At 56.2% G+C, this 26,730-nt stretch overlaps 3 protein-coding genes across 3 annotated transcripts in view; 2 read left to right on the top strand and 1 right to left on the bottom strand.

Annotated features, from left to right (window-relative positions):
• The window catches only part of ARHGEF7 (Rho guanine nucleotide exchange factor 7), a 496,685-nt gene that overhangs the window by 105,912 nt on the left and 364,043 nt on the right, over positions 1-26,730 (top strand). The gene's annotated exons all lie outside the window — the stretch shown is intronic.
• GRTP1 (growth hormone regulated TBC protein 1) lies at positions 324-7,567 on the top strand. The gene is given in 9 exon segments (XM_049778137.1): positions 324-402; positions 570-721; positions 4,288-4,446; positions 5,495-5,556; positions 5,558-5,620; positions 5,996-6,092; positions 6,509-6,681; positions 6,753-6,938; positions 7,315-7,567. Coding segments are annotated over 9 exon segments (1,035 nt in total). The 5' UTR covers positions 324-349; the 3' UTR covers positions 7,405-7,567.
• LAMP1 (lysosomal associated membrane protein 1) lies at positions 8,270-17,396 on the bottom strand. The gene is made up of 9 exons (XM_049778535.1): positions 17,387-17,396; positions 16,889-17,121; positions 14,489-14,705; positions 14,202-14,363; positions 10,318-10,502; positions 9,833-9,958; positions 9,454-9,520; positions 9,198-9,368; positions 8,270-9,077 (listed from the first exon to the last, which is right to left on the bottom strand). The coding sequence occupies exons 1-9, from the start codon at positions 17,394-17,396 to the stop codon at positions 8,938-8,940; spliced, it is 1,311 nt and encodes a 436-aa protein (XP_049634492.1). The 3' UTR covers positions 8,270-8,937.

Here is a 26,730-nt window from a genome sequence, read left to right as displayed (position 1 = left end):
AGGCCCGGGGCCGGAGCCTCCGCTGTGCGCTGTGCGCGCGGGTGCCGGGGCGCGCGGGGCTGCGGGACCCGCTTCTGCGGAGGCGAGGCCGGTCAAAGGCCGCCTGGGCGCCCGGCCCCGCCGGCACCATTGGGTCTCGGCGACCTTCGGCCGGCGCCAGGCGCGCGCGGGCACCCTGGGGAGCCGGCCGGCCGGCCCGGCCCTCGTCCCCGCTCCGCTCCGGCGTCCCCGAGCCGCGCACCGCGCCCGGGCCTGGGGCGAGCGCCTCGGGCAGGGCCGTCCCTCCTGCAGCACCGCCTCCCGGCCCGGAGGGAAGACGAGCCGAGCGCGGCCTCCCGGGACACCGGCCATGGAGCCCAGCGAGCGCGCGCGGCCGGTGCCCGTGCCGGCCGGGGTGCCCAGGTGCGTGCCAGGGGCCGGGTCGGTCGGGCGCCCGGGTGGGCGGTGTCCGGGGGCGCGGGCCGCTGCCCGGCCGGGCGCGCAGGGCGCAGGTGGCCGGGGCGCGCGGGGCGCTGGGTGGGCCGCGCTCCGGACCCCGCGGGAGGCGACGGCGCGGCTGTCCGCTGCAGGGTGGACGCCTACGGCTTCGAGCGGCCCGCGGACTTCGACTACGCCGCCTACGAGGACTTCTTCTCCGTCTACCTCGGGGTCCTGGCCCGCCGGGCCATCAAGTGGGCCAAACTGCTCCAGGGCGGCGGCCGCCTGCAGAGGAGCCTCACCGGTCAGTCCGAGCCCCCGCCTGGCCCCGGGGAGGGACCCCCGGACCCTCGGAGCGGCGCCACGTGCTGCCCCGCCGCTGTGAGTTCGCCCGAGCCGCAGCGGGGGTTGGGGAGGCCCAGGACCCGCCCCAGCCGGGCCCCTCCCGACACCGGCACCCTCAGAACCCCAGCCGCCCGCCCGCCCCAGCTGCTGACCCCCTGCTTCCGAGGCCCCTCGCCCCCAGCCCCCGCCTGCCAGGGCTCCGGCTCGCCTGCCTTGGGGGGACCTAGGCACCACACGCCTGGCCCGGCTCCCCTCGGGCCCCAGGTCTGGCTTTTGCAAGCTCTGCTGCAGGCAAAACAGGTAAATCCGGTGCGTTCTGGCTGGCTCAGGACCACAGGCCAGGGAGAGGGAAGCCTCCAGGGAGTGTCCGGTCACGAGCAAAGTCACGTTTTCCCATCAGGCAGGGAGTGTCCAGGCGTGTCCCCGCGGGTGTGCCCAGGGCCAGCCTGCACCTGGGTGGGAGCTTGGCAGACTCAGCAGAACCACCTGCACCCTTGGTCCATTTCGGCGGACCCGCTGGGAGGCGCAAAGGGACATTGCCCTAGTCTGGCCCCAACCCTGCTCACCTGTGGAGGTCCCTGGGGACAGTCCTCCTGTCTCCCAGGAAACAGGGTGTGAAGATTCACACAGGCATGTACATGCAATCGTACATGTCCCCTCAGGCACATAGCACACATGTATCTATACGTGCACACAGGCATCATGCTCATACACATGAACATGTATATACCGCATGCATACACCTACAACCCTGTTCATTGTGTGCATACGAATAATGTACATGGCTACTGGCACCACACATTTAGACGTACACATGCATGTGCTTATGCCCAAGGACGGATACATCCAGACGTGGTCACTGTGTGTATATGTAGTCATGCACACATACATGTTTGTGATGATACAGATTGATGATAACGGGGCCAGAGAGATCACTCGGTTCTATACACAGCACATGTCATGTGCACACATGTGGTGTGTTTGCAAGGGTGCAGTTAGCTTGCCTTGAAGGCGTTTTGTTTTTGTTTTTGTTTTTTTTTTGTTTGTTTTTTTGGGCCACACCCGGCGGTGCTCAGAGGTTACTCCTGGCTGTCTGCTCAGAAATAGCTCCTGGCAGGCACGGGGGACCATATGGGACACCGGGATTCGAACCAACCACCTTAGGTCCTGGATCCGCTGCTTGCAAGGCAAACGCCGCTGTGCTATCTCTCCGGGCTCATTGGCTATTCTTTTATAGCAGATTTGTTTTATACCTTTATGCTCTCGTCCCTCCTTCTATATTACTTTGATGCAAATCTTATTTATTTATTTTTGTGTTGTTTTTTTTTCTTTGATTTTATTTTTATTTTTTTTTTTTTTTGGTTTTTGGGCCACACCTGGCGGTGCTCAGGGGTTACTCCTGGCTGTCTGCTCAGAAATAGCTCCCTGGCAGGCACGGGGGACCATATGGGACACCGGGATTCGAACCAACCACCTTAGGTCCTGGATCTGCTGCTTGCAAGGCAAACACAAGGCAAACACCGCTGTGCTATCTCTCCCAGCCCTCTCTGGACTGCAGCTGGCTCAGTAGGGAAGGGCCGACTCCTGCCTAGGAAGTCCCAGAGCAGCTTCAGCCCTTCCAGAAAACCATGACTCAGTTTTCCTGACTTGACATGGTTCTGCTCCAGTTTTGTGTTTGTGCACATATGCGTGCGTGCGTGCGTGTTATTTATCTCATGGTATTTCTAGGGCATGCTAAAGCATGAAAGAAATGTTCCTAGGAAGAAATGTAATCGCACAATCCTATGGGAACAAACACGTTGCCTGGGGCTTGGGGTTCACGTCTCAGTAACGTGCGAGCTCCCAGCCAGGCCATTGTGCATGCAGCGTGCCTACGGGGGTGCCGATTCATCTTGAAGGCCCCTCGGGTTTCTGTGCAGTGCCGAGGAAAGCTGTTGGCAAAAACCAGGTGGCTGTTCTAGGCAAGAGAGGGGATCCAGTTTTTCGTCTGGTTGGCCAGGCTGACTTGTGGCATGGCAGGGCAGGCCGTGGGGCTCACCCCTGGGTGGAACAGGGTGCCTGGAGGCACCTCCTCCCATCCTTATTCCACATTTGCTCTCATGGCCAGGAGCCCTTGCTTTTCCTGTGGGAGCTTCTGTACCCAGGTGGCCCTGCTGGGGGGGGTGGGGGGTGAGCAACTATGGTGGTATTGGGGTCCTTCGATGCAGGTCCACCCTGGTGTTCTGGTGGCCTGGAATAGGTACTGTAGCAGGATGAAGGTTCGTCCTGCCCTGAGTCTTCAGACACCCACAAAGTGGTTGGTTTGGCTTTAGTGCGTCTTGCAGTTGGGCCAGTTGGGCCGTCCCTACCTGGGTTTGTCTCTTTGAAACTTTGTGTCTTGGTTTGTTGAGAGGTCAAGCTGTACAGCCCCCAGGAGAGGATCTGACCCATAGGTTTTTAGTTTCTGCTTTTTCTTTTCTTTTTGTTTTTGGTTCACACCCAGTGATACCCAGGGATTACTGCTAGCTTTGCGCTCAGAAGTCACTCCTAGCAGGTTCAGGGGACCAAATAGGGATGCCAGGAATCGAACCGTGTTGACCGCATGCAAGGCAAATGCCCTAACACAGTGCTTGCTCTCCAGTTAGTTTCTGCTTTTTCATTGAAAATGAGATGATGCCGATCCTTAGAACTGCCTGTTGCTCAGGAGAGAACGTGGAGAATTACTGTGGGTTCCTGCAGCATTTTGCTTTCCTGGGCACACCCACCCCCAGGGCTGTCAGTAGTGGCAACCTCGAATCTGGAATTGGATCTGACTGTAGTGTAGATTGGCCCTGGACCCTAGGAGGGACCTCAGGTCTCTCTTGTGGGTTGTGGTTTTACTAACGTTCCCTAAAGGTCTGTCTTTTCTGACAATGCTGGCGTTTCTGACAGGGTGAGGGAGACCAGAGCTTTGCCACTGGCTTTGAGAGCAAGCATGGGAGCCCGGCATGCTCTGCCTTAGATTCTTGTCACCTGCATCCTTTGGATCTGTCACTAATCCACATGTCTGAGAAGCAAGGCATGGCTCTGTGCTTTCCTCTGTCCGTGTAGGGTTAGGGCCTCAGTTTATCGCTGCTGGGGCCTTATCCGCCAAGCACCAGGGAATGGGCAGAGCTCAAAGACTCACCCAGGTGTCCCTCCCCCAGCACAACCACTCTTGTCCTCTCCTGTCCACTGCCAAAGACCTTTCTAGAACACCAGCCAACTCTGGCCCCCTCACCTGTCACCCAGCACCCATGCCTGAGCCTGGCTCCAATCTCCCTGTCTATCCATCTGTCCAGGCCTGCCCTGGCCCCTCTGGCCCCCGTTTCAACCTCTAGGACCAGGGACCATCACCACTCTCCAGCTCCTGCATATTCCTGGGGCTGCAGAGGCTGTGATGAGAGCAGACTAGTGGGTGGCTCCCCCTTCCCTTCCTTGGGGTGTGGGTGTGGGAAACTGATGCCCCCCCCCTCCAAGCCCTGCTCAGGGAGGCAAGGGCGTGGGCCTCACACACTGTCCCCACAGTGAAGCGCTACATCCGGAAGGGCGTCCCCTTGGAACTCCGTGCCCGCGTGTGGCTGGGGGTGAGTGGAGCCCAGGCCCAGATGGAGCAGAACCCCGGCTACTACCACCGGCTGCTGCAGGGAGCGAGAAACAACACCCTGGAGGAGGCCATCAGGATAGGTGAAGAGCAGGGAGGAGAGAGGGCGAGCACCGTCGCCCTGTGAGGGGCGGGAGAGACCAGTCCGGGGGACAACACTGTTCTGGGCGGGGTCTGTGGGGCCATAGCATGAATCTGCAGTCTGAGACGCTAGACGTCCTCCAGAAACTTGCCTGTATCTCTTATCTGCAGTTTCTGAGGACATGAAGACTGAGGGGCAGGGGCAGGCAGCATTGTGTCCTTGGGCTGGGCCGCAGGCCCTCAGCAGGTGGAGGGGAGAGTGGATGGCATGTGGCGAGTGGGGCCAACGGGCAACGCAGTGTCAGGCCAGAGCACAGCCCCTTTCCACAGCCACAGCCCCGCACCAACCCTGTAGGGGCATCTGTCTGCCTGATGGTCTGCAGCGACGCTTGGCCTATGTTGTGCACTTCTGCTGGGCTGTGTGGGTGTGGAGCTGGTCTGGGGTGTCCACAGGCTTTACAGGCACAGAGTGGCTCCTGCAGGGGTGCCCCGCTTGGGCCTGTGCTGGCCTGTCTTCCCCTGCCCCGTGTCCATGTGGGGGAGAACAGGGAAACAGGGAGTCAAGGCAGAGAAGCTGTGCTGGGGGTAGCCAACGGGGTGCTCGGGAAAGGGGAGAGCAGGGTCTGAGTCAGTAAAGGGGTGAGCAGGCGCGAGTCAATAAAGGGAAGAGCAGGGGTGAGTCAGTAGGGGAGAGGGAGAGCAGGGTCTGAGCTGGGGGGAGGGGAGACGAGGATTGGACAGTCTGTCTTCAGAGACCCGGGGCTCTGAGCACCAGACCGATCAGGACACACACCTTAGCCCTGCCAAGCACTGCTGGCTCACGAGGATTCAGTGATCCTGGCCAAGCCTACTGGGGTGGTGGTGCAAAATGAGGAGGCAGTGGAAGTCTGCGTGGAGCGCTAGCTCCTTGGTGTTGAGTGTGGAGACAGGGGTGCACAGGAGGAGATGGGAGCTGCCCAGTTGTGTGAGGGCCCTCAGTGGGTCAGAGTACCTTGACTGGGACACGGGGGACCCTGAGCCTACACTTACAACAATGTCATGACCCAGCAGATATGAACAGGACCTTCCCGGACAACATCCGCTTCCAGAGCAGCGCTGAGCCCTGTCTGCAAAAAAAACCTCTTCAATGTGCTCTCGGCCTACGGGCACCATGACCCACAAGTGGGTTACTGCCAGGTAGGGCCGGGGGTGAGTGCATGGTGGGGAGAGACTGCGTGCACATGTGTGGGAGAAGACATACATGTAAGAGCAATACCTGTATGCAAACATGTGGACACATACACACATGTAGGGACATACATGAACCTATTGGCACACACATGTATTATAGACATGATCACGTTTAGCAGTGGCATGCCTGCCTGCACACCCACCATGTCAGAACATGTGCACATGCGTGTTTAAGTTGGGTTGGCTCTGTGCATCTGTCTGGACGTGACCTGCCAGAGCTGCAGGCTGGCTGAGGAGCCCTAGTGTGTGGCCAGGCACCCGAGTTCCAGCACAGCAGGCCATGGCCTGATACCAGGGCTCACTGCAACTGTCCTGATCCAGGGAATGAACTTCGTGGCAGGCTACCTGATCCTCATCACAAAGAATGAAGAGGAGGCCTTCTGGCTCCTGGACGCTCTGGTGGGGAGAATCCTGCCTGGTACGTGGGAGGCCCAGCCCGGGTCCCTTGTTGGCCTGAGCTGAGGTGTGTGTGGAGCAGAGGCTGAAGCTCTGTGGGCCCTGAACATGGCCACACGTCAGAGTGTGCTGAGATGCGATGGTCAGGGCACATACAGTCATGTGAGGTGGCCTTGTGCTTAGGGGTGCGGCCAGACCCCGTCAGTCCTGGCCCTACCCCTTCTGTCCACATCCCTAAGCCTCTGGTCTGGCTGTAGCCTCTAATCCCAGAACTCTGCCTTAGTATCCACGGACCAGACGTGATGACACTATGTGCACAATCTCACTGGCTATGACTAAGTGCAGAGTCCAGCCCCTCTGCACTGACTGCATGCAGTGTGTAGACGCCGCCACCCAGGCCTCCACAGCTGCCCCCTCTCCCCCGTTGTTCCCTGCTAGATTACTACAGCCCTGCCATGCTGGGCCTCAAGACCGACCAGGAGGTGCTGGGCGCCCTTGTGAAGACCAAGCTGCCAGCTGTGGCGGCCCTCATGGACCGGCATGGCGTTTCATGGACCCTGCTGGTGTCCCGCTGGCTCATCTGCTTGTTCGTGGACGTCCTGCCTGTGGAGGTGGGTGCAGTGCATGCCCTAAGGCGGGCAGGGGCTGGCAGGGCCCACTGACCTCTGCACTGCCGCCTCAGACAGTACTTCGGATCTGGGACTGTCTGTTCAACGAGGGCTCCAAGATCCTCTTCCGCGTGGCCCTGACCCTCATCAAAGAGAACCAGGCATTCCTCCTGGAAGCCTCCAGCGTCCCGGATGTATGTGAGCGGTTCCGGCAGATCACCAAAGGCAACTTTGTGACCGAATGCCACAGCTTCATGCAGGTGCAGGGGCCAGGCAGCCTGGGACCAGCCAGGGAGGGGGTCAGAGGGCCCAGAACAGGCACAGGGCTCTGCAGGCCTCCCCGCACAGGTAGTGGAGGGGAGGGAGGCTGCCAGGCCCCACTGAATGTGGGTGTGTGGGGACACAGACTGCCAGGTGGCTGGGGCCTGGTGTGCTGGCTCGGCTGTGCTAGTGACCCCGGCCACAGCCGCCAGGACAAGTTGCCTAAGAAACGGCCATGGCTAAGCCTCACTGACCTCAGGGGTTCCCTCACCTTTGGCTTATTCCCGAATCAGGTTAGGCAGCTGGCCCTGCCTAGGCACCTGGTTCCCCTGGGAGCAGCCTGCCTATCTGCACGATCTTGTGTTCCTACTGCAGAAAATCTTTTCAGAGCCTGGAAGTCTGCCCACACGCACCATTGCCCGGCTGCGGGACAGCTGCAGGGCCCAGCTGCTGGCCCAGGGCTGACAAGATGCTCAGGGGCCCCTGGGCGTGACCCTCAGGAGTGTTTACAATTCCACCCTTTGTGGACTGGCAGCTCGACAGCCTTAACTTCCCGAGATCATTTTCCTGGAGATGGGTTACCCTGAGCTGTGCACCTGTACTCAATAAAGTCCTCCACAGCCTTCTAGCCCATCTCTCGGCCACTGTGTACTGCTGTTTCAATCAGAGCTCACTGGTCTGCTGGAAACTGCTCAAGCAGATGAGCCTCTTCTTTTGCGAATGAGGCCTGTGCAAGGAGCAAGCAGCTGTCAGGGCATAGGGAAGGGAGCAGACAGGCCTCGGGGCCCCTGTGTGGTGGCCAATGGGAAAACCTTCCCAGCCACCCCATCCTGGAGGGGTGTCTGCATGAGCGACCGAGCATCATGTAGCGTCTCCAGAGTCAGGGTTCTGCCAGTTCTAGCCTGGAATTCAACCCCCATGCAGAGGCAGGGAACTTAGCCGAGAAACTGCAGCCTCCCGAGCCAGGCAAACACTGCTGCCGAGGCCCCTCAGTGCTGATCCTGACTAACTGCCAGCACCAAGACACGGTCCACAAAGGGGCCACCTGTCCTGCTCACAGGGGCATCGACTGGGGGGTGCCTGGATGCTATGATGCAAGTACTCTGGGGCTCCACATGGCCCAGACCTCACTGTGAACCAACCCCCAGCTGAGGGGGGGGGAGCTGTCTCCTGCCTGACCTCACGGGAAATAAGTCTACCTGCAGCCTGACACCTGCCGAGAGCACACACGGCAAAGCCCTCAGACCAGCTCACAATCGCCAGTGGTCTTACCCCCTCTCCTCCCTTCCCCGAAGACCCCAGTGCAGCGGCACTGACAGCGCACAGGCCACACAAACAAAGAACGAACTTTATTAGCATCGTTACAGGCAACACTCACTGATGTGTCCTGGGCTCCATCCAGGCTGCAGCACTTGATGGGTCAGCCTGGGGATGGTACACAGGCAGCGAGCCCTCACTAGGATGGAAGGGACCCCGCCAGGTACTACCAGGGAGTGCCAGCTGCCCTGAAGGGGCGAGAGGGACAGCCCAGCCCATGGGACAGGCTGGGCCACGCCCAGCTGCCTAGCTCGCATGACCACTGCAGATGTTCACCCTTCGTTCAAGTGCTTCTGTACTAAGACTTTTTCTCTACTAATTTAGGATGTGTTTCAGCTAATAATTGGCCGGAGTGTGAAGACACTTTCCCTTTGTAAGGCTTAAATCTGAGTAAGAGGTGAGGACACCAGACACCAACATCTTACAAAGCCAGATGAGAGCGGAGCAGAGCCGCTGAGAGAAGCACTCTTACCCTGAGAGGTCTACTGTGGTAATAGGAACGTTTAACCAGTTAGCAAAATATTGAACCCAGTTAGCAGAATTAACACCGTCATTCAATAGTTACTCTGTGCAGTGAATGTTGCAGTGAACTTCACACTGGAGAAGCAGATTTGGAAATCAGTTGCAAGGACATGGCCTCTGCACCGCGCCGGGCTCAGGCGAGAGGCCACAGAGGCTGTGCTAGATGGTCTGGTAGCCTGCGTGGCTCCTCTTCCTGCCGATGAGGTAGGCGATGAGCACGATGAGCACCAGGCCAGCCAGGGCGCCACCCACGGCGATGGGGATCAGCATGCTGTTCTCATCCAGCTGGCACTCCTCCACTGCAGGAGATTGGTGATTGGAGGCTGTCCCTAGACGCCTCCCACCCCGGCCTGCCCCCTCCCAGCCAGGGCTTTCGAGGCAGCAGCCAGAGAGAGTGGCCCCTGAGTGCGGTGACTCACCAGACCCGAACTTGCCGCCGTCGATGCGGAAGGCCTGGAGCCACACCCGATACATGTTGAGAGAGAAGGCCTCTGTGACGCGTACCTGCTGCTCTGCGTTGCACTTGTACGAATTGCCCACAGAGGCCTCGAGGGCCTTCAGTGAGGTGTTGGCGGCATGGAAGGCCAGCTCTGCAAGGTGTGGGAGTGGGTGTGTTGGTACACCAGGTGGCCTCACTGGGGTACCAGGCATGCGTGCAAGTATGTGGGAGCTTACCTTTGGCTTCAGGCAGTGTCACGTTGAGCTGGATTCCTTGTAGAAAGAAGCGGCTAGAACTTGTATTCTGGGGAAGAAAACCAGAATCACATTTCCCATCAGACTACAAGGCCCTGGGGTGAGGTGTGGCCTTCTTCAACCACCAGAGAAGGGCGCAGGAGGTGAGCAGTAGCCTGCATGGATGTGGCTGCCTCCACACCCCCACAGGAAATGCTACAGAAACAGACTTTTGTCCACTCCCAGGCCCCTGAGCAGGGGACTACAGGGAGGGCCAGCCAGTCCACAGGATCTTGGGCAAGGCCTGAGGGCACCCAACTGCCCTGGCCTCCCTGACTCTACACATAGCAGCCAGCAAGGGCACCTCCCAACTTGCGCTTACCATTGCGAACTGCAGGACCAGGGCCATGTTTCGCTCGCTGAGCAGCTCCAGGGTCACCAGCTGGGCAGAGCAGGTCCCGTTCACTGTCGTCTTGTTGGGGTTGACGTTGATGATGTGGGTGACCATCTGGATGGGGAGAACAGCCCAACAGCCTCACACCCTGAGTCCATCACACACCAAGACCCCACAGGATCTCCTAAATGGCAGCCACGTTACTGTATTCCAAATTGCTTTTCTAGAAGCTCCTTCCAGAAGCTTCTGAAGGAAAGAAGCAGGTCTTGATGCCCTGTCTGCCTCCTGATGGGCACCACTTGAACTCCTCTCAGCTCAGAGGAGATGCGCACCGCATCACTGCCAACACAGGAGCTCACACTCCACTTAGCTCCATGGGCATTTTAGATGCAAGGCAGGTTCATTTCTGACCCAGCACCCCCTCAGGAGGCACAAGTCTACACTCTGCTCTGCAGAGACCCAGGCCAACCTACCTTGTCGCCTGTCTGCTTGGTGATATTCAGCTGCAGTCCCATGCTGGCCAGCAGGCAGGTCCCATTGGCACCGCTCACGTTGTACTTGTTCACCGAGGGTACTTCAGGCGTGGGGGGTGGTGACGGGTGGGGCGGTGTGGGTGGCACAGGGGTAGGGGCAGGCCCATCCTGAGCACAGCGTGTTTCTGCAGGACACAGAGAAGTGACCATGTACAGACAGGAAAGTGTCCTCAGGTTCCGCAGAGGCTCACAGAGGATTTGGTCTACCTCCTCCCCGCCAAGTCCTACTACTCAGCAGTGCTCAGGGGGTTCCTCATGTGCTTGGGGACCTTATGGGATGCTGGGGATCAAACTCATGTTGGCTACATACAGTAAGGTAAATGTCCTCCCCACTGTGCTATCACTTGGGCCAAAGAAATGCACTTTCTGGGGCCGGAGCAATAGCACAGTGACAGGGCGTTTGCCTTGCACGCAGCCAATCCAGGATGGACGGTGGTTCTAATTCTGGCATCCCATGTGGTCCCCCAAGCTAGGAGCAATTTCTGAGCGCAAAGCCAGGAGTAACACCTGAGCGTTCATTGGGTGTAGCCAAAAAAAAAAAAAAAAAAAAAGAGAAATACACTTTCTGCAGGAGAGAATGAATGTGCACACACACACCAGGTGCAGACAGGTAGGGCCATCATGGCCCTCACACTCCTCCAGCGCAGCCTCTGCATAGCCCCATCCCCAGGCTGTACACCTGCAGGGGGCAGGGCACATCACTGGCCACAGCAGGACCTCAGAGGTTCCATTCGGCCAGAGGCCCACCATGGAACCCCTCAGACTAGGGAGACTTGATTGTACTCTGTCCCACAGAGCTTGACTACAGGTCTCTTCCTGGCAGAGAAGCGCCTTTGGTATCAGGGCCGAGGGTCCCACAAATGGACAGAACTGCCTGCTGGGGAGAGTTAGAGGGAGGACAGGCAGATGTGTCTCCTACTCCTCCACAGCAGCAGGAAGCAGCACTCTATCAGCAGGTAGCTCTGCTAGGAGCCAAGGCAGGGCTGAAACACGTGTCCACGAGCACATTCCAGAACATTCCACACACCTGTACACTGGCTTTGTCAGAGACTGTGTCTGAAGGAAATCTGAGGAGCAGGGCCCCCCAGGCCAACCTGTGAGCACAGCAACAGCCTCGAGTTCAAGAACCTCGTCCCCAGAGCCACTCCAGGCTGGTTTTACAACAGCTAAACCGAACCAGAACCAGGCCCACACATGCCAGGAGGGCGGAGGTGCCCTGAACAGTCTGGTCTTTTCCACCCAGCATGACCAGTCCCTGCGACAAACATCCAAGCTCTTCCAGCAAGGTCCCCATCCTGGCCGAGACACATATACCATCAGTAGCGTCTGGCAAGACTGGGATCCCGAGGGAGGCCACAGGTCCCGCTTGTTCCTGTACCACTCAAGGCCCCAGATCTCTGGCACCACCAGGAAACTAGTTGACAGAAAACCCAGCTGCCATCATGGCTCAGAAGTGCTGTGAGCTTTTAGCATCATTGCTGCTGGATGTGCTGGTCTCGAATGAACTGCCTTGCCAGAGAAGGAAAGCTGCCGCTGGGCACGTAAGGAGTGCTGAGCTGTGTGGCAGCCTCCTGGGACCTGGGAGACCTCTGCATATGGGAAGATGACTCAGCCCCCGCTTGACTGTATATCCTCCTACACTGTATCAGCTGTTCCTGAGCACCAGTTGTGGCTCCAAAACAGAATGTAAAAATGCAAGGGCTGGAGAGATAGCACAGCGGTAGGGCATGTGCTTTGCACGCAGCCGATCCAGAACGGACTGTAGTTCAAATCCAGGCATCCGGTATAGTCCCCCGAGCCTGCCAAGGGTGATTTCTGAGTGCAGAGCCAGGAGTAACTCTTGAGTGCGCAAAAAACAAAAAGCAAAACAAGTCTAAGGAGTCAGGGCAAGCAGAGGCCCCACCTGATCCAAGGGACTGGTGCCCGTTCACTGAAGGCTGCCCGGTCTCTGACCCAGCTCCTCACATCATTCCAGCATCATCCATCCCATCTGCCGCCAACAGGCCTGGGGGAAGACTGTTTCCTTCAGAACTGTTCTTGGCACCCAAAACACAGAAGAGACCCACTCAGCCTTGGCTTCCCTCAGTGGGACCGTCAGGATGATCCCTGAGGACCCAACAGGAGTACATCCCTGTGCACAGCCAAGTGTGGCACTCCCACAGAAAGAGGAAAAAAAAAATTAAAAGGGCCAAGTACAGGCTTTGCAGTACAGGAAGCCCAAGTTCAGTCCTCAGCATAACCTGGTCCTGAGCTAGTGATCCGTAACAGAGCCAGGCTTCCACATGTGCTCATCAACTTGATTCTGGGCCAACCCCCACAGCAAGGACTCAGTTCAGTATGAGCGCACATGCACACACACCATATCCCACCACACACACCCCCCATACCCTTACACACACCCACACACACATCCCAAATGGACTCTCAGTTCAGTAGGAATGCACGAAAGCACGCACTCGCACACACACCCCAAGAAAACCACAATGCAGCAGACGAGGGAGAGAGGAAAGTATGGATTGTTTCAAATAGGCTCTTTTCCTGAAGAGCAACAAATAAACAATCACATGTGCAGAAACTCATGTGCACTCAGAAAAAGGACCAGAAATCCCAAAGAATGGCCTGGGAAAGCAAGGAAGGTGCAGAGTATGGCTATGGTTTGAATCCCAGAGCCCTTCTCCTCTGGTTCCTGGTGCCACCGTGATTCCCAGCAGCAGCACAGCCAGCAGGAGCACCAGAACCAAAACCCTCAACAAGCAAACAGCCCCCAACTGCACAGGTAGCAAGCCAAGTTCAGAGCATGGCCCAGAGAGCACCAAGAGCACCACAGCTGGTGCCTTCTAGCCTGGCTACATGCAAGAACCCAAGAACACCAACTTCTGCACACACCTAAGATAGTGTGTGAGCCTTACCACCACAACCACGACACTGCAGAGAAGAAAGGGGCAGGAAACAGGACGAGGTCTGTACTAGAAAGACCCAGACTCCCATGAGAACTACCGAGACCCAAGCCTTGGCATGGCCATAAGGAATACAAGCAGGCTCTCAGAGAGAGCTGTCACAAGTCCACGGTCCCCTTGGTACTGCCCTCCCAGGCCAGGGAAACCTCCTGTTCCTCCTCAGGGAAAGAGCCGGTCACACAAGCAGCTCCTATGAGGCCCTGGGAACGGTTTCCAGCACTGCCTGAGAGGAGTGGCAGGCTTCTGCCTTCTGCATGCCCCTGCCCCTGGCACAGGAGCATGGGAGGCTCAATACCACAAGCTCCCCAGACCATGAAATCCAGCTCATGCCAGGGCAGAACTGGACAGATGAGTCCAGCCCAGTCTCAGGTAGTTCTGCTCTGGGCCCTGAGTCCCCTCAAAAGATGATTCATTACATATTGTGTGAGTCCTGCCTTGCACTGGTGACAGTCCTCTAGTGACAGACCCTGTACACAGCAACTGCACCTGATCTGGGTGTCTCTGCCCAGGACATTGAGCAGGTCAATTGGGGCATGAGAGTAAGTGGGAAGAGCGGCCCCTCCCAGATAGTGTGAGAGCCACAAGCCCACTTCCTGGCACACTAGAGCGCAAAGGGTGGCTACCCACAATACACTCCAAACTGCACATGTGCATAGGAAGGTCCTGTCAGGCTCTGTGTAGGACAGGCTGTGCCCTGGCTTGCCCCGGGCACAAAGGAGGTCTCGTCCTTCCTGAGAATAGGCCAGGATGTTGCCATTCACTGAGGGCTACGAAGTGTGGTGGGTACATCGGGACCCACCCTGATGCTCAGCAGCTCTGGCTGCCACCAAGGAGAGAAGGCCAGGGCAGACGGGGCCTGGGGCTTACCTCCTGGGCTGAAGGTGTTGTTGGACAGGTAGGCCTGGATGGTGACATTGTGGAGCTCTGCAGTGACTCTAGCGCCCATAGGAATCACGTGTTTGCTGGCACACGTGTATTTTTTATCTATGTCTGCTGAGATGTCGGGCTGGGAGTCCGCGGTTCTTGTTCCTACATGGAAAGAACAAACACGCTTTGGGACTCTGGCCGGGCAGCTGACTCAATCACAAGTCACCACAGGCTGTGCGCTGAGCCTAACCCTCCTCCCTTCACAGGTGCTCCGCCTGGATTCTTACCATTGGAACTGGCGTTGGAGAAAGTAGCTCTGTCTGACAGGTTATAAGTAAGACTCATCTTCTTGACACTGTATCGAGTCATGTTTTTTGTGAAATTGAGGGTCAAAATATGACCTTTTCCCAGTGCAATCATGAGGGTGGGCTCAGAAACATTATCCCTTCTACAGGAGCTGCTGTTCAATACGTGGGCATCGGACATCAGGGCCAAGGTTGTGTTCTAGAACAAGAACAGTGGCAACTTGTTAGAACACACACAAAGCCAGAACAAGCCTTCCAGATTTTTCTAAGACTGATGCAAGTTTGATGCCAGGGGTTATTTTCATTTTCAAGAGAAACAAAAGAGAATCAGCACAGACTGTAAGAAAGCAAAGAGAAATGCACAGGCAAGGCAGCTGTTTTGCTAAAAAAACAAAAAAACAAAAACAAATAAAACATTCAAACAGATCAAATCTTCACCAACTACATTTTTAACAATAGACTGAAAGTTTTAGTTTGTTTGTTTTTTTTGGGCACAATTGGTGGCAGCGTTCAGGGGTTACTCCTGGTTCTCTGCTCAGAAACTACTCCTGGCAGGCTCAGGGACCATAATGGGATGCCAGAGATCAGATCTGAGTTGGCCGTGTACAAGTCAAATGCACTACCCACTGTGCTATTGCTCTAGCCCCTGAAAGTAAATTTTTAACTAATCTTGGCTAACTCACATTGGCTTTAAGATGTGTGGCAGAACCACTTTGATACAGACATGTGTTATGATGACAAGGTCCCTGCCAACGGAGAACCCCACATGATGACCCCATATGAGTGAGCACGAACTGACAGGGACCTGCAGAGTTAGAACCTGGCCAGGGTCCATACCAAACCGACTCCTGCACCCTCCCAACTGAACTGTGCTTGGAGAACAAGACAGGGAGACTCCTGGCATACCACAAACACTTCCACTGTGGCCATGAAATAACTAAACAGCATGTAATTAAGACAACAGAGGCCTGAGTAAGTCAGAGACGACCCAGTCCTTCACTGCTGGCGGCTGGTACTGAGAGAAACAAATAAATACGTGAAGGACAGGCTCTCAGGTCCAGAGGCCCGTGCCCAACACCCCCCCCACCCCCCGAGTGGCTCTGTCTCATAAAACATGTACAAAGAGAAGGCAGATTTTTTGTTTTGTTTTGGGACCACACTCAACAATGGTCAGAAATTCCTGACTCTGCACTCAGGAATCACTGCAGGCAGTGATTAGAGTCAGATCCCTATGGGATGCCAGGAACTGAACCCAGGTTGGCCACATGCAAGGTAAGCATCCTACCCATTGTGCTATCACTGTGGCCCAAGATGACAGTTTATAAGTAAGAACTGAAAGAAAAATGTTTGAAGCCAGAGAGGTAAATAGCAGGTAATCTGCCTTGTATATGGCGGACCAGGACTCAATCTGATTCCTTAGTACAGAGCCAGGAGTAACCCCTGAGCACCACTAAGTGTGGCCTAAAAACAAAACAAAACAAAAAATGTTTGAAGGGCAAATGAAAAGAAAACACATAAAGCAGATTGTGTGTAGTCATTTTTAGAGTTTTTTATCCTTTCTTCCTCGCAGTGCATCCCTGTACCTCTTGGTTTCCAGGGCCCAGAAAATCTCTAGGGTTTGTGCTGTGGTGTCAGCCTCAAGCATGCACAACATTCTACCACTGAAGACACCTTGAAATCCAAAGTCAAGAAACCCATCAACAAAGTGGGATAACTACTCATGATAAAAACCACATTTAGGGGCCATAGCGATAGTCCTGCTGGACTGGTAGGGTGTTTGCTTTGCATGTATCCTGAGTTTCAGCTCTGGCATCCCATACTATCCCCCAAACCCACCAGGAGTAATTCCTGAGGGCAGAGCCAGGAATAAGCCCCTGATCACAGTGGGTATAGCCCTAATTTCTTATTGGAAAAAAAAAAAAGAGGGGCTACCTTCTAGCTAAGGGGCAAGCCTCACATGCAGCTAACCCACCTGGGTGTAATCCCTAGCACATGGTTCCCGGGGTATCGCTGGGATCCTCAGGAAAGGTCCAAAAGAACCAAACCAAAGGGCCCGGAGAGATAGCACAGCGGTGTTTGCCTTGCAAGCAGCCGATCCAGGACCAAAGGTGGTTGGTTCGAATCCTCCTGTGCCTGCCAGGAGCTATTTCTGAGCAGACAGCCAGGAAAGCTCATGTTCAGTGCCAGGAAGCAGGTGGCTGAACAAGGAACCCAGGGAAGCCTTTATCTTCCAAGTGGTGCTTGAAAGACTCTCTGTGGGGCTGTGGGTCAAGCCCTGGCCAGCCTTGTACACGGCAGGAAACAGCAGTGCATCCTGGGCTGACCTGAGCATGCACACGAGAACAAGGGTCTCTAAAGCAGCCATATAGCCCTGGTTCCTACCTGAGAACCAGTGCTCCCGGTGGTGTCATAGTTGATCCTGAAGGTCACAGAGAAGTTAGCCATGATACAATTCGTCCCATTGGTGTCTTTCACCACAAATTCTGCTGCGCTGTACACAAGGCCTGTGGAGTCCCAGAAGAAAAAAATCAGAGAGTTCCTGAGCCGGCGATGAGCACAGTCATAGTGAAGCCAAAGGGTTGCAGGTGTTTCACCCTGTGCTGGCTGACCCCATTCTCAGGGGAGCAGGGGCCCGGCCAGCGGCCTGTCACCCCGAGCACTAAGGGCTCTTGCTCAGACACTTGTTCTCCACTCTATCCCAGGGTAATTGGTGGGAGGATGGTGTGTGTGGAATTATCCAACCCCACCACACAGCAGGCAATTCTCAAGAACACACGCAACAGTATCACAGTGACAGAAGGGCAGGGCCTTATGGCCACTTCAGGGCACAAGCATGAGTCACAGTGAGTGACCAGAACTCAACAGCCCCAAAGAACTCACTAGCTTTCATTCTGACCATCTTTTTGACAATGTCAAACACTTCATTAACAGTCCTGTCACAAAATAAGCTTTAAGAGCTGATTCCTACTCAGACCCAAGACCACTGACACCCAGAAATCTATGGATTTCCCAGCAGCACCTACCTGCTGTAACCCCGTCCCTACCCCTTCCTGGAACTAGCAAGGAAGGAGCACTTGGGGCCAAGGCAAGAAGGCGCAGAGACCTATGTCTGAGTGGGTGGGCCAGGACGTAGGAGCCAGGCCAAGGAAGAAGTGCTTCACCTGGCCTTCCGGACACTGCAGGGCCCAAGCAGGTGTGTCGTCGTGCCTCCCACCCCAAAAAGCCGATAACACAATTCCCAGGGTCTACTAGGAAGCCCCTACGGACTAGCAACATGCAGACTGGGCTGAAAAGGAAATAAATAGGAACATGGGAAAAGTGCAAAACAAGTTCGAGCAGCTCTACGTGGCCATTTTGATTCTGGAGAGGCCCCAAAACGTTCCGTTGTGAAACCAAGGAAACGTGACCCAGAAGCCAATTGTTTGAGGGGCAGCGTCGGTCGTCCAAAAGAGCCTCGGCAGGCACCACCCCGCAGGCCCCAAACAGAGAGAGCAAGCCTGGGCGGCTGCTTCCTCCTCCAATAAAACCTCACCTCACCGCTGGTGTGAGGCATTCCCCACAGAGCCGGCTCTGGGCGTGGCAGCTGCACCTCCAGGCCCCCCCTCATCCACTTGGCCCTTTATACCTCCAGGGAGAGGACGGCTGCCAGGACTAGGGCCTTTGACCCAGGGTCGGTCGGACAGGAGAGATGCAAAGTACTGAACTGCCCTTTCTGCTCCAGGCACATTTATGACTCGCACTGGCCCCAGAGTCACTGGCTGATACAGGCAGGGGCCAGCCCCAGAGAAGCGTTTCAGAACAAGGCTTCTTCAGGGGCCAGAGTGCAGAGGTCAAGATGTTGGCCTTGTTGGGGCCGGAGAGAGAGAGCACGGAGGCAAGGCGTTTGCCTTTCATGCAGGAGGTCATTCATCGGTTCGAATCCCGGCGTCCCATATGGTCCCCCGTGCCTGCCAGGAGCCAGAAATAACCCCTGAGCACTGCCGGGTGTGACCCAAAAACCACACACACAGACACACAAAAAAAGATGTTGGCCTTGCACGCGGACCACCCCATTCCCATCCCTGGCATTGTCGGGCCACCTCCTCCGTGTGGGGGCTAGAATATACTTAAGAAAAGCAAAAGAGCGAACCCAGGAACAAGAGCGGCCCCTGGGCTCTAGTCTGGGGACCCCTCGTGCCACCGGACAGGATCGACACCCCAACTTGTGGCGATGCCGCTCGGTCCCTTGTGACGGCAAGCGACCTCCCAGGGCGGAGCTCGCCCAGAAGGCGGGTGACAGAGGGCCGGGGAAGTGTCCCGGCGGACGGCGATGGAGGTCAGCCAGCGCAGCGGCCATCAGCGCTTTGTCGAGGAGTCGGGTTGCGCAATGAGGTCGGTTGGTCAATCGGCCTCGGTGCGTCCGTCCGCCCAGCCCGGAAGGGAAGGGCAGGGCAGGGCAGGGTCGGGCAGGGGTGCGAGAGACTTCCAGGAGAGACAGAGGGGGAAAGAGAGAGGGGGAGAGAGTGTGTGTGTGTGTGTGTGTGTGTGTGTGTGTGTGTGTCTGCGTGTGTCCGCCGGGCGGGCAGAGGCGCCGGCTCCGGCTCCCCGCACCCCACGCGGCCAAACCTGTTCCGAGCGGGCGGGCGGGCGGGCGAGTAGGCCCGAGGCCGGGTCTCGGGTCGGGGTCTCCGGCCCAACAGCCTCTCCGGGCCCGCGGGGCGCGGCGGGCAGGCGCGTCCGGGGAGGGCGAGGGCCCGGCTGCCCCTCCGTCTCCCGTCCCTCGGTCCCTCGGTCCCTCGGTCCCCCCGGCCCTCGGCCCGGCCCTCACCGAGCAGCAGCAGCAGCAGCGGGCGCCGGACGCCGCCGGGGGCCTCCATGGCGCGGGCGGTTGGCGGAGACGCCGAGGCGAGCGCGGCGGGGCGGGCTGGCGCGGCGGCGGCGACGCTCTCTCCCCTTCCCTCTCCCTCGAGCCCGGCCCGACCCGACCCGACCCGACGCGGCGCCCGCGCGCGACGAGACCCGCAGCGGCCGACGGACGGACTGACGGACTGACGGACGGACCGCGGCGCCGTCACGTGAGTGAGCGCACGCCCGCCCGGCCGCCCGCGCCGTCACGTGACCCCGCGCCCGCTCGCCGCCTCTCGCGAGAGCGCCGCGGCCGCCCCGGCTTCCGGGCCCCGGCGCGCGTGCGCACGCGAGCGCCGGCGGGGCACGTGACCGCGCGGCCACGTGACTGGGACCCGGCCGGAGGGCGGGCGCGGGGCCGGGGAGGGGAGGCTGGCGTCGGGGGTCGAGGTGAAGGCGAGGCGAGGCCGGGCGAGGCGAGGGGGCGTCAGACGGGAGCTGCTGCTGTGTGTGTGGGGGGGATGAGGGGGCCTCAGGGAGGAGGTGCTGTGAGGCGAGGGGGCAGGCGGGCGCCCCGAGAGAAGCTGTGCGGGGCCCCGAGGAGCGGAGCGAGGCAGGGGCAGGGACAGGGAGACACGGGCAGGGCCTGCGGCTCCGGGACCGATGTCTCCGCCTCGCGAGCTGCCTCCTCCCGTCCCCGAACCTGGGCCGTTCCTCCGTTCCTACTCCCGTGCCCCACCGGAAAGAAAGCGTGTGCCTGCCGGCGACTCGTCTGCGTGACCCCGGCTTTGCTTTCCGAGTGCTTAGGAACCGCCCCTGGCAGGCAGGCTCGGGGACCGCGTGGGGTGCCGCTGGCATTGGAACGAGGCGCACGCCCTGCCTCCGCGCCAGCTCCCGTCCAGGCACCAGGCACCAGAAGCACGCGCCCGCTCGCCGGTGTCCCTTTCCCACCCCGAGGCCGCTTCTCACCAGACAGGCACGCACACTGCTGCCCTCACTCACCACATGGTCATGATCCTGCCTCGTCTTCTTGGGTCGCTTCTCAGCTAGAGAAAGTCCCTCGCCTGCCTTCACTGTGGCCAGTATAGAGGGAGCAGGGTTGGCATCGTTTGGGGACAGGGACGAAGCCTGTGGGCACCCTCGCTTAGGTTTCAGGGATCCTTTGTATTCACATTTACCTTCGGAGCGCCTGTGAGCCGGTTGGATGTTGCCCTGGAGGCAGCCAGCCCCTTCTTCCTGCTGGCCATCCCAATCTGGGGCATGTGTGGGCACAACCATCACACAGCAGGGTGCTACACTCCAGGGCTTGTTTCCACTCTGTCCACAGACTGCATGTGTAGAGTCGGTTAGGTTGGAATACATTGGTGACTGCCCAATTCAGAACCTAAGCCGGGATAGTAGGGACATTGGACAGGACATTGGACAATATGAGCTCTCTGACCCCGAATTTATTATAGTTTGTTTCTTTTAGGGGGCACATATGGCAGTGCTCAGGGCTTACTCCTGGCTCTGCATTCAGGAATCAGTCCTGGCAGGGTTCAGTGAACCATATGGGATACTGAGGATATAATCCAGTTCAATCATATACAAAGTAAGTACCCAATCTGCTGTGCTATGTGGACCATCTATGGTCCATACTAAATGCTGTACTGCTATTGGGGGTGTGTGTCACACCCAGCACTGCTCAGGGCTTACTCCTGGCAGGCACGAGGGACCATATGGGATGCTGGGATTTGAACCACCATCCGTCCTGGATTGGCTGCATGCAAGGCAAATGCCCTGCTGCTGTGCCATCTCTCCGGCCTTGTACTATCTTTAATGTGGTTTGCTGTGCGAAGAGAGATGTCCATCACAGTGAAAAATGATTTGATTTTTGGGGCCAGAGCAAGAGCACAGTGGTAGGGCGTTTGCCTTGTACGTTTGACACCTGCCTTGCACGTCTAGCAGGCTAACCTGGGACAGACCTGGGTTTCATTTCCAGCATCCCATATGATCCCGAGCCTGCCAGGAGCGATTTCTGGTTGCAGAGACAGGAGTAACCCTTCAGCGCTGCCAAGTATGCCCCCCCCCAAAAAAAAAAAAACACAAACAAAATAAAATGATTTATTTTTAAGGAGTCACCCCTGAGGGCCACTCTGAGGCCCCTCCAAAATAAAACCCTAAACAAAGTGATGCTGTGGAATACTTATCTCTCATCTGAACCATCTCTGACCATCATGGTAACAAGGTACAGCCTGTCTGGCTTGGTGTGGCCACGGTCCTTCAGAATTTCCCTGGCTTTCCAGTAAATTGGGTTTAAACCACAATGACTGGCTTCCCAGTAGAAGAGGAACTCTCAATTGGGAACCATGCTTTCACTTTCTTCACAGACAAGGCAGGGCAGGGCTGGAGTTCAAGGGCCTTTCCCATGTGCCCTTCCTGGAACCCCTATAAGGGAGATTCCCCACATCCTCATAGGGCTCTAACTGGTGACTGGGCACATGAGGAAGTAGAGACTGCATGCAGGGCTATGTGATGAGTGGATGAGTGGTACAGGTCAGTGTGGCATGAAGCCAGCTCATCCCTTCCTCCTGACAGGATGACAAGCGGCCAAGTTAGAAATGTGAGGACAGGGGCTGGAGAGATTGCATGGAGGTAGGATGTTTGCCTTGCATGCAGAAGGTGGTTCGAATCCTGGCATCCCATACGGTCCCCTGAACTTGTCAGGAGCAATTTCTGAGCGTAGAGCCAGGAGTAACCCGAGTGCTGCCAGGTGTGACCCCCCCCCCCCCGAAAAAATGTGAGGACAGGGGCCAGAGCGATAGCACAGCAGTAGGGCGTTAGCCTTGCACGTGTGACTGTCCCAGGATGGACCCGGGTTTGATTCCTGGTATCCCATATGGTCCCCAGAGCCTGCCAAGAGTGATTTCTGAGCAAAGAGCCAGGAGTAACCCGAGTGCTGCCGGGTGTGGCCCAAAAACCAAAACAGAACAGAAATGTGAGGACATTGGTGGAGGGAGGTTGACACTGGTAGTGGGAATGGCCCTGACTCACTATATATCTGAAATTCAACTATGAAGGACTTCGTTTCAATAAAATAAAATTTAATACACAACAAATAATGTGAGGATGCTAACAAGGACACAAAATTACTCAAAGCAGGAGGTAGCCATCCTGCCTGATTTTTTTGTTTGTTCGTTTGTTTTTAGCAGGGGCGGTGGAAGGGTGGTATGTTTGGATTGACCCAGAGTCTGACCTGTGTGGAAGGCTAGTACCTGCTGTACTCCCTGGTCCTATGTGTGAACACCTGAAGCTATAAATTTCCTTTAGATATCCTAGGTTGTTTTCCTAGTCACTTTCTCATTTTCCTGGTCAGTTGTGGGTTTGGTCCTGAACTCTGGGTTGACCTGTCTGGCACCACCACATCAGCATCTGCGGATATGTGTGTCCAGAACATGACATGCACTTTTTTTTCAGGCTATACTGGGCAATACTCAGGAGTTATTCCTACCTCTATGCTCAAGAATTACTCCTGGTAGTACTTGGAATCAGAGGAAGCTGGGGATTGAACATGGGTCACTGTGTGGAAGCAAGTGCCTTAACTGTACTTACTATTGCTCAGGCTCCAGTAACATGAACTTCTTTGGTAAACTAGGAACACATCACATTCCTGGGCTCATCTGCCTGCCTGGCAGTTGCTTGTGGCCTTAGAGCAGTCATTGTCCACGGATGGTCCCTGTGCACTCTCAGGTAGGTGTCAGGCTGCTGATAGCATTTCTTTTCAGTGGTGGGGAGACCACACCCAGCATCACTCAGGGGTTAATTTTGGAACTGTCCTAAGAAATTATTCCTGGCAGGCTCAGGGGACCATATGTGATGCCAGGGATTGAACCTGGGTCAGCTGCACGTAAGGCAAACCCCCCTCCCAATACTTTTCTTCTGTCTTTGGCCCACAGACACTGCAGACTCTTGGGCACGTAATCCCAAGCAAAAGCTGGGCTTTTGCTGCAGCTTTTTCTCCCCCAGTGACCTGCTCAGCCTGGTACTAGGCCTCCATGTCCCCCACTCCTCCCCTTATCTACCCAGAGGCCTTTCCAATCCATCTGTGTCCTCCAGCCCTGATTTCCTGGCCAATCTAGGGCTCTTGTTGCTAGAGTTGGATTGTGATTTCTGCTCACTCACTTCCCTGCCGAGCCTGCCCCACACGGACTTCATTCTCTCGGGGTGCACTGTTCTGGGGCTGCAGCACTGTGTGACAGGTACACACCCCTGCTCAATCTTGTTGCTACAGCGACTTCCCAGGGGCTCCTCCTCAGGCTGCCCAGAGCTGCCTGCTGGGGGCCTGACTTCTGTGTCTGTTACCAGTCACGATCACTATCTTCATTCCTGGGCTACTCCTGACAATGCTCGAGGACCATATAAGAGCCCTGGATTAAACCAGGGTAGGTCATGCGCAGGGCCAAGAAGCTTTCTCTGGGCGGGAGAGATAGTATGGAGGTAAGGTGTTTGCCTTGCATGCAGGACGGTGGTTCATATCCCGGCATCCCACATGGTCCCCAGAGCCTGCCGGGAACAATTTCTGAGCATAGAGCCAGGATAGCCCCTGAGCACTGCCGGGTGTGACCCAAAAACCACAATCCAAAAAAGGAAAAAAAAAAAAAAAAAAGCTTTCTCCTTTTCCTGCTGTTCCCTTTCTGGTGAGAGCTTGTGCAAGCTGGTCTGCCTGAGATTGCACCCATGGCCTGTGACACTGAACTAATGAGACGCAGAACAAAGCCCAGATACTGGGCCCGGAGCGATAACACAGCGGTAAGGTGTTTGCCTTGCATGTGGCCAACACAGAATGAACCTCGGTTTGAATCCCGGCATCCTCTATGGTCCCCCAAGCCTTCCAGGAGCGACCTCTCAGCACAGAGCCAGGAATAGTAACTCCTGAGCGCTCCCCCCCAAATAAAAAGCCCAGATGCTCACCCGACTCACCTGTCAACAAAACTCCAGGCTGTTCTCCTTGACCCAAGATAAGAATGGTGGCAGACAGCCTACTGGGGAGCAGTCCCCACTAACTCTATGCTCCTCAGCATATAGAGGAGGGGCCAGGCTATAGCTCCTCACCTGCCTTTTTTTTTTTTGGTTTTTGGGCCACACCTGGCAGTGCTCAGGGGTTACTCCTGGCTGTCTGCTCAGAAATAGCTCCTGGCAGGCACGGAGGACCATATGGGACACCGGGATTTGAACCAACCACCTTTGGTCCTGGATCGGCTGCTTACAAGGCGAATGCCTCTGTGCTATCTCTCCGGGCCCTCCTCACCTGCTTAACCAGACTCTTGAGAGGCCGCCCAAGTCCATGAGGCCCTGAAAAGTCTGTCTGTCTTACATGGGCATAGTTACTTCCTCCCTGCCCCAAGCCCCCTCACCTTTCCCTGGGACCACAGCCTGCCTCTAGCCATGGCCCGCTATTCACTCCTACGCTCCCAGCTTACTGTTGGGAGGTCAGGGCCTCACTGCCTCCTTGCCTGACTGCCACTCCCACACAACCGATAGCTGTCCAGAGGCCCAGGGAACCGTCTACTAGCACTGCATCCTCTAGGGAGGGCCCTGGCACCAATTTATACAGATGCATGTGGGGAATTAGCCTCCCACCTCTGCACATAACCCCCAAATATATGCAGTGTGCTAAGGCTGGCCTCAGATGACTTTTTTGTGTGTGGAGCCACTTCTGACGGCGAACAGGAGTTACTCCTGGCTCTGCGCTCAGAAATCGCTCCTGCCAGGCACGGGGACCATATTGCCGCTTCACCTATCCATACTTGGGAGAACAACACAATCTTGCCTGTCCTTGATTAGGGAAATAGCCGGGCCTCACTTGTTCAGACTCAGGATAGTGTGGCCTCACCTGTCCAGTCAGGCGGACAGTGCTGCCTCATGACTACATACTCAGGAGGACAGTACAGCTCTCCTCACCTGTACTCAGGAAAACAAATGTGGCTGGTCTAACCTGGAGTGAAAATTCCCAACTATTTTAGCTTCCTCTTCCCAAGGCCCAGTGGAGAAAGTTACTTTGTCTTCTTAGGACCCCGCCCTTTCATGTCACTTAAGAGTTCTGCTCTGATTTTCAATCAGCAAGCCACCAGGAAGCCCTTTCCTCAGCAGCACTGTTATTTCAGCCCTGAAAGCAGTGCAGCTCCCACTTGAACACTTGCTCCTTCCATTAGCATTAGCACCCCTATTTCCCTGTGCTTTGGCAGGGATTGGGGCTTCTGCACATGTGGCACAGTTCATGACACAATACATAACATGTGAAATCATGCCTTCTCTTTTGGATCCGTGTTCCTAAGTCACAGAAAACGGTTTTCATGAGGACAGTCTTGCTTGGTGGTGCTGGTTTTTTTTTTTTTTTTGGTAGAGGTTTACTGGCTCTGAGCTCAAATCACTCCTGGTAGGCTCAGGGCCTTATGAGAGGACAGGAATTGAACCCAGTCCCTACCACTGTGCTATCTCTCAAACCCCATCTGCCTGATGTCTTATTGCTGGGGTGCTAGTGAAGATCAGTGGCCTCCTGGGACAACCTGCTTACTAACTGCCACGGGGGACAGGCTCTTCAGCCCCAGCTTCCCAGGCTCTCGTTCACTGGCTGGCTATTGACCATCCCTGGACAGCTTTGCTGACACTACTTCCTGCAACTTTTCTGGTCTCTGGGCCTTTCCTTGATCTTGACATTAGTCTGGCATCTTCACCTTGACTTTTTTTTTTTTGGTTTTTGGGTCACGCCTGGCAGTGCTCAGGGGTCACTCCTGGTTCTATGCTCAGAAATCGCTCCTGGCAGGCACAGGGGACCATATGGAGTGCCAGGATTCGGGCATGAAAGGCAAACGCTTTACCTCCATGCTGTCTCTCCAGCCCCCCCCCCCCCCCAGTAACCCCTGAGCGTTACCGGGTGTGACCCAAAAACAAAAAGAGTCAAGGTCCCCACCTTGACTCTTTTTGTTTTTGGGTCACACCCGGTAACGCTCAGGGGTTACTCCTGGCTCTATGCTCAGAAATCACCCCGGACAGGCACAGGGAACCATATGGGATGTCGGGATTCAAACCACCGTCCTTCAAACGCCTTACCTTCATGCTATCTCTCTGGCCCCTCCACCATGACTCTTAAGACATGTGAGAAGTGCTGCTTGAGATGAACAGGGTTAGGGTTAGGGAACAGGATGCAGTACAGTCCCCTCGAGGGCTGGATCATGTCTCCTGTCTGGCTCTTGCTGTTGGCCATGACAGACAGGAACCTGATGCTGCCAAAGAGCTGTGAGGAATGTTAAGACACCACCAAATTTTATTAATGCCGTTTTATGGCTAGTTAATCTTATTTAGAGAAAGTCTACATCAAATTACAGTATTAACAATCTCTACAATGAAGCTTGAATGTAAGT

Source organism: Suncus etruscus, chromosome 8, assembly GCF_024139225.1.
Source record: "Suncus etruscus isolate mSunEtr1 chromosome 8, mSunEtr1.pri.cur, whole genome shotgun sequence".
Taxonomy (NCBI): domain Eukaryota; kingdom Metazoa; phylum Chordata; class Mammalia; order Eulipotyphla; family Soricidae; genus Suncus; species Suncus etruscus.
This window is presented reverse-complemented; position numbering and strand designations above follow the sequence as displayed.